A 7,296-nucleotide genomic window follows, 5' to 3' on the forward strand; every position below is an offset into this window, starting at 1 on the left:
CAGTGTTAACATTTACTGGCTGGCTTCCAATTACATAGCCATTCATCGCACTTCACAGGGATGGACGTAAATTAGGCGAGTCTTTTGTGCGCGCCGACCAGCTTAGCTGCTTTTAGGAATTAATTAGTGTGTGTAGGGCGACGTTTCCTGCCGAGTATGTGTGGCGAGGATGTTTGTGGAGTGTTTGGTTGCCCGAGCCGGAAGAAAGTGGAAATCCCGCCCGTTTTGTAAGAGCTTTGATGGTTGAAGGTAAAGGAAGTTGCTTAATTTACGTGTTTATACTCATCCGATCTTCTTCAAATTCATCCACTCTCATTCACACTTGTCCACAACCATCCATGCTTTTCCCAGTCATGCACGATCATATGCATTCATTTACATCCATCCACACTCATAAATAAGTATCTAAACCTATCATTATGTGTCCACTCGTCCACTTCTTTTACACTTTCACATCTGTCCAAGTTCACTCATGTTAGCTCTTCCACACCTATCCACATCTGTTCATAACCATACACGCCTATCTATACCCCATCCACTTTGATTCACACCCAGCCCATATTTGTCCACCCATCCACATGTACATTCATTTACAACCATTCACTCATCCTTACCCTTCCACAATTATCCACACCCCATCCATACATCTTCCCATTCATCTACATCCACCCACACTTATCCACAAGCATTCATATATATACACAACCATCCACTCACTCATATCGTCCTCGCACGCACACATGCCAATCATATATTACCTGTTCTATATTAAGATATTACCTGTTCCATATTAATTGAATCGCCGCGCTGGACGAGTAAGTGGTGATGCAATGTTTGTGTGTTCGTACGTGCGTTGTTCGGTCACACTCCGGAAATAGTTGTGGGAAATATTTGTTAACGCGCTGCGCATCACGTGGGGGGAGCGACTGCGTGCTTTCCAAGGCTTAAATTTAAGTACATGTGAACTTAGTTTTACGGCTTATGTTTGAGCTGGGAAGATTGAAGATGCAGTATTTGCCTTGGTTGTACGCATGGCGATGTCTCGTACAGAATGAGTTTATACATGTTATCATCAGTGGCCTTTTTATTTTATATATATGGGCTTTTTGTTGCACTATCCCAGGGTCCCCTCTTACAAAAAAAAAAAAAAAAAAGTCCTACAGAAACGCCAAATGTATGATTCTAGTGTATAAGTACATACATACTGACCTGAATATATACATAGGTATACTTGGGATAGGAAAGTACAGAATAGTGACATATTTAGAATCCTAGCAGTCCTCGTAGTTTGTATAATATCTTGGAATACGTGAAGAACAAGCGAGTCTTTGCCGTGGAGGTTGTACTGCTGAAAGACCGAATGGAGCTTGCTGCACTGCCTCGGGAGGAGACGGGTGTGTCAGGGTATTCAGAGGACGCCTTATCATCCATTTATTTTTGTAAAACTTTTCGCATTTACTTTTTTTTTTTCTCTCATTCTTTATAGTGGGTACGAGATAAGTAATGGTTGTTTTTTCCTAATGAACAAATACTGGTAGAGTTGGATCCGCTAATGGTGTTGGTTACTCTGCCCCGCCACCGCGCCGTGCATGACGTACACAAATACTAACAAGTATTGCCACACAGTTTTGAAATGCGGAAGGCCATCATTATGTGTGTCCTCTGTTGTATAATGACAGTGAGCATTATCCCGTGCACGGCTGTGAGAGCATGCGTGCTTTGAATGCAACCCGTTTGTAGGCTTCTGTCTCATTACCGGGCTTTAATAGGTATCCTAATTTTGTTGATTAGAGAGAAGTTGTACATTTATCAACAACCGTAATATGAAAAGGGTAATTTATAATTATACAAAGGTCCGGGACGAAATATTCATTAATAAGGAAATGTTGTTGTATCCCTCAGTTCTTTTCCTCAAAACAAAATGTTTTCCAGCTAGTGTAGACAGTCGTTTTAGACAGGAGCAGTCATGATGGCGAGCACCGAGATCAGCCCCGCGTGGCCCGCCTTCCCGGCCCGCCTGATGGCTCTGCCTGCTGTGAACGACGCCTGTGGCCTCGCCGCCCACTTGTACCAGAGATCCAAGGTACGTGCCGTACGCCAGTGTATCTTTATTATCTGCTCACGATCCCTGGAACCTTGCTAAAGTGTAGGCCTCTGTTTTATAGTAACTATTGCATTTGTGATTGTCGTTCTTGGTGTTTCCTTTGTGGAACATCTCATACATAACGTATTTATCAAACTCGCCTATCTGTTCAATTACACAAAATATACTCTAAAAACAAATATATCCTGCAGGAGTACAGGCAGGTGGGTGCGGCCCTGGGCATGGCGGAGAACTCCTTGAAGACTGCGGTGACTAAGGCGGCGCCCTTAGCTGAGCCACTGCTGAGATACGCGGGCCACCTCAAGCCCCTGGATGAGTGGGCGTGCCGTCGGCTGGACGATGTGGAGCGGATGATGCCCGTTGTCACCAAACCTTCCTCGGAGGTACGGCAGTAGTGGCAAGGCAAAGCGTGAGTTGGGGTGCAGGGAGCTGAACACGTGTTCTGAGGCGGTAGGGGAGGTGCGGACTTGCAGGTAGGGGAGGTATTGACGTGCAGGTATGGGAAGTGTGGACGTGCAGGTAGGGGAGGTGTGGACATGACAGGAAAAGGGGGACAGGAGGTTGTACACGCTTATTGAAGGGTCAAGGTTGTACTTACTGAGGGCGTGACGAATTGTGCTATTGTCATGAAAAGGTATGGAAACGTTTACGGTGTTCCCTTCTCGATCACCTCTTGTGTCTGCTTTGATGTGCTGTGTATGTGTGTTTGTGTGGCGACCTGTCCAGTGAGGGTGAGTTATATTATCAGACATTCACTTGTTCATTATGTTTCTAGGAATGGAATTTTAGATCTTGGGCATCGGTTTAAGGAGCATAGCATCAATTATTTAAAGTACTGTTACCATCATCATTTTTTGTCCGAGTACTGTTACCATCATTTTTTTTCTCCAACTTCATAATCACCATTTGTATACAAGTTTCCACTCCAGCCTTGCATCACCATCTGCCTGTGCATGTACAATGAGGCCTAAAAGTTTCTTTGCTGCAGGTGTTGCGGGCCACACGTGAGGGCGTCCTTTGTACCCTGGCAGGGAAGAGTGATCCACCAGCCTCCCTCTCCGCCGCCGTCCGTTCCCGCGCCGCCCGCCTTGTAAGTAATCCCAGACTTAAAGTGAACCAAACTAATTAGAGTTCAGATCTGATTCATAATTCATTCCCAACATGGACCAAGACTGACTCCCTTCCCTTATGCCCCTTCCGTTGTTTTTGAAGCGCCTCGGTGGCACCCTGGAAATATCTGGGTCCCGTTTTCTTTTAATAGACATAGCGTGCTAATCTCAGACTTAAATATTACTTAAATATTTCATTGTACCACTTGATAGTCTGCTTCCATTTACATAACTAGAACTTTTGTAATTAGTGGGTTTGCTGTTCTGGCGCAATTAAAGTGAACCTGAGGCTGATGCTGCTGTAATTAAATTTGACACGAGAGGTCTTAGTTTGGGGGGAATTCTCCTTCAGGTGGAGCAGACGCAGGCCATCAAGGAGAGGACTGTGGCAGCCGGCATCGTCCCGCACCGCGCCCTGGACGCCGCGCACGACTTGCTGGACCACTACCTGCCGGAAGAGAAGAAAGACCCTAATGAGCCTGGTGGGTGGTGGTGGTGGTGCTGTAATTTACCTAAGATTATTTGTACCGGATTGAATCAGCCTCGTAATATCTTTTATACCAAATTATAGATTTCTTTAAATTTAAGTACACGGTCTGCACACACCTCTTATATTGACGCATTCATGTCTCTTATCTGCTTTATTTTTTTTATACCTATTCATGATCTTAACGTTCTCACTTGGTTGCATAAAGGAAAATACAGATAGTGGTTGTTCATTAGAATTTAAAAAACGACGTTGGGTGAGTCATTGCAAGGATCAAATCACGCCTTGTCACTGCTGACGCGACGCGAAGGTCAAAAAGTGCCTTTAAATTTACACATTCTCAACCCATTTCCTCTCTCTAGACGTGCGTGAAGGAGGCGTGTGCGTGAAGACTGTCGCCTTGGCCACCAGGACAAGCCGTGGTGTCTGCCGCGCCGCCCACGAACGCCTCCACGCCTCGTGCCCCTTGGATCCCACACCCTCCCATGTGGCGGTGAGTCTCCTCCATTGTATGCCATATAAAGAAAGGAATGAGTAAATATAAGTGTGAAAATGTTGCTGGGCCCCCAATATTAACACTGTCTGCTGGTGACACTGCTGTACTTCAGTAGCGCCGATCTCACTGCGTCAAAGTAAAAGAAACGTTAGAAGGTTTGAACCACACTATTTAATCGTGACGTCTGCTGTCAATGACATGTCTTAAAATCATACTAACACTTGCAATACTTACTAAGCTTGAGGAAGAGCCACACACAGCAGGCAGAGTGAAGTTATAAGATAGTGATGCTTTCCTCCCTCGCCAGATGGAGTGCGTGCACCTGGTTCGCTACAGGTGGCAGCGAGGGGCAGGTGAGGAGGTGAAACAACTGGAGATGCCGCAGGTCGTGGCCCCAGTGTTGGTGTTGGCTCTGAGGCTGACCGGGGCCTTCCTCCACCTCCTGCTGACAGTGATGATAATCCTCGTCGGCAAAGTGAACGCCGCTTGTTTGAAGATGGTTAGTAGAAGTCGACATATCAAATTAGTGAGCATGTTGTTAATGACATCGAGTTTCTTGCTAAATGTTATACTGTCGTGTTTATACAGTAGATGTAAATGATTTTGTCCTGCACGTGTCATTACAATAGCAGTGACTCAACTGTCTCACCTTTGTATCGCCGCCACTTTGTGATTAGGCCTCATTTTATTTTCTTCGTCCGTCTGCATTTTTAACTAGGTCTTATTGTTTTTTTTTATTTTATTTCTTATGGTTGATAACATTATCGAAAAAGATTGTAAACTATGTAGCATGCTGAAAGAAAAGGCTTGTTTTCTCTTCAGTCTGACGCGCTTAGAATTTGAGCGAAAGAATTTAATGAACTTGTTAGAATCGGGTGAAGCCAGATGGTCTCACTTTTGTGTTGTTCATGCATTACGATAACTTACTATTATTTTTCTTGTTTAGTCGCAGAAGTGTGATGGGAAACGTGTATCGCCGCTCACTGAAGACGAAAAAATCGCCTCGAGTAATGGACAACGGGAAAAATTTACTTAGTTAATTTACGTAATTACCCACGTATCATTGTTTTGTTCACAATTTGAGCAGGAATCGGGTGCTATTCTCACCCGCCCCTGACCATCCATGTTTCCTTTTTGAAGTGTATTTTGTTGTTGTTCGGGAAGTTAATATGATTACTTCTTACATGCATTTTGTGTAATAATATACATATTTGAAGATGTTTCCTTTATATAACATTAGCCTCTTGGGATTTGTTTTCGGATTATTTAAATTAGATGTTATCTTCTCCTTACTAGTCTTCATATCCTGCGTGGCCCTGTCTATGACGTTTTGAGAATAGTGGTGGTGTGTTGGTTGTGATGTGGTCACCCTTCCTGTTGCCTGCGTGACTGGAGAAGAATCACGTGATGGGCAAAGTTTGCTCCTCGTCTGTCCCACGATCGTCCCACGCGCCTGTGACCGCCACTGATCCGCGTGTGGGATGCAAGGCGAGGCCGAGTGGTGTCTGGTGCCTATGAGAATGTGTAATGCACGTGCATAGATGAACGGGAGGGAAGTCATGTATGTAGTGCCAGTGTCATAAGACAGGCTGTGTGTGGGAACCTTGATGTGCAGGTGCAATTTCCTATCTTGTCTGACGGTGAATTCCCTTGGGTCATTCTGCAGTCACTTCATAGTATTCTGCCACATTGACTGGTTCGATGTAACAGTGATATGAACACGCATGTCTAGGCAACCTCACTCATGCTTATTCTCAAGCCCCGAATTCAAGACAATATAAAGGTAATCTGGCGACACGTTTTAGTGAACACCGTGCGGGCGCAGAGTTCGTTTCCTAAGAGTATTCCAGCGCTGCCGGCCTGTGTCAGGTTCGTATCCCACTGCTTTATTCAAATACTGAGTTATTAACTGAAGAAGCGTGGGAGCATTTATTTCCTTATTTTCACTTATTAATACACTCAGTGGTATGATCACGGTCAGAAGCTAAGTAATCTGTCCTCACTTCCGCTACCTCCTCATAATTTAGTCATCTGATCCAAGAATCAAGTGGTGGAGTTTACTGTACTTGTATATACAAGAATAAATCTATCAATCAATCGCTACGGAAATGTTTGAGAGCTTAGTATAATGCGAGTCTAAAAGAAATTATAGGTACTGAAAGGTAAATTTAGTCCAACAGGGAAATTAAAAGCCACATTCTCAAACAGAACTTGACATTACCGTATACTTCGCATTCAAACATTACTTAGACACTACCGTATACTTCGCATTCAATACGATCCCGTGCAACCCTTGATGTGTGGCACTTCATATAAAGCTCTTAGAAGTTGCACACAATCCTTCATCACGTTTGTACATGTCAGCCCTGGAGAGCATCGTTTTCTTTCATTAAGGTTTGACTTTCAGATGGGGAACTATTGCTCTATCGAAAGCTGCCTTGTTATTTTGAACTTTGCATCTACTTAAATTATTCTTTTCGCATTATCATTCTCACAGATCTCAGTATATGGGAAAAATCATACACTATTGTATAAATCAGTTATATTTTACGTCGTCACACAGCACGAGTAAACTCTTATCTCGAGTATATCGCTCGTTGAGGAAAAGATAATAATGTCGCTTCAAAGGTCCCATCCTTCCGATCGTTACTGTTCCACAGTGCAGTATTCAGTTTTATACACCAAGTAAAATGTTATATTCTTGGCTAAGTCCTTCACATATATATTCTTTTAAGACGTATATTGCAGCATACATAAGGAAGAGACGAAATAAGAGGAGACTAGGGCGAAGAAGACTTAAAAGAATACCCTGAACGAACAAAATTACAAAGCCAAAACCAGAAGAAAAGAGACTCGAGGCACAAGTGTTCCTATTTTTAACTTAGCATAATAATACTGAGAAGAGGAACATCTGACCAAACCACTTTTGATTCTTCTCCCAGGAGGCACATTTTGACTTAAGGGCAAACTGTTTTTTGTCTGAAATAAGACGCTCCACATGTTGGTGAATCTCGTGTCAATTTATCTATTAAGTAATGTATTCTCCCTTTCATTAAAGCTTAATGTAAAATACCCTGCTTTCACTAGTTTTTTTTTTTTT

General features: G+C 43.5%; 1 protein-coding gene across 1 annotated transcript in view; it reads left to right on the forward strand.

Moving 5' to 3' along the window:
• LOC135105842 (perilipin-2-like) overlaps nucleotides 1–5,484 on the forward strand; it is a 6,121-nt gene extending 637 nt beyond the window's left edge. The window contains exons 2-8 of the mRNA XM_064014457.1: nucleotides 1,955–2,083; nucleotides 2,296–2,487; nucleotides 3,093–3,194; nucleotides 3,566–3,695; nucleotides 4,063–4,193; nucleotides 4,504–4,695; nucleotides 5,143–5,484. Coding sequence (XP_063870527.1) covers nucleotides 1,967–2,083; nucleotides 2,296–2,487; nucleotides 3,093–3,194; nucleotides 3,566–3,695; nucleotides 4,063–4,193; nucleotides 4,504–4,695; nucleotides 5,143–5,232 — 954 coding nt within the window. The 5' untranslated portion in view covers nucleotides 1,955–1,966 and the 3' untranslated portion in view covers nucleotides 5,233–5,484. The remainder of the gene's footprint in view (nucleotides 1–1,954; nucleotides 2,084–2,295; nucleotides 2,488–3,092; nucleotides 3,195–3,565; nucleotides 3,696–4,062; nucleotides 4,194–4,503; nucleotides 4,696–5,142) is intronic.
• Nucleotides 5,485–7,296: the final 1,812 nt, after the last annotated feature.

This window comes from Scylla paramamosain, chromosome 12 (genome assembly GCF_035594125.1).
Source record: "Scylla paramamosain isolate STU-SP2022 chromosome 12, ASM3559412v1, whole genome shotgun sequence".
NCBI lineage: Eukaryota > Metazoa > Arthropoda > Malacostraca > Decapoda > Portunidae > Scylla > Scylla paramamosain.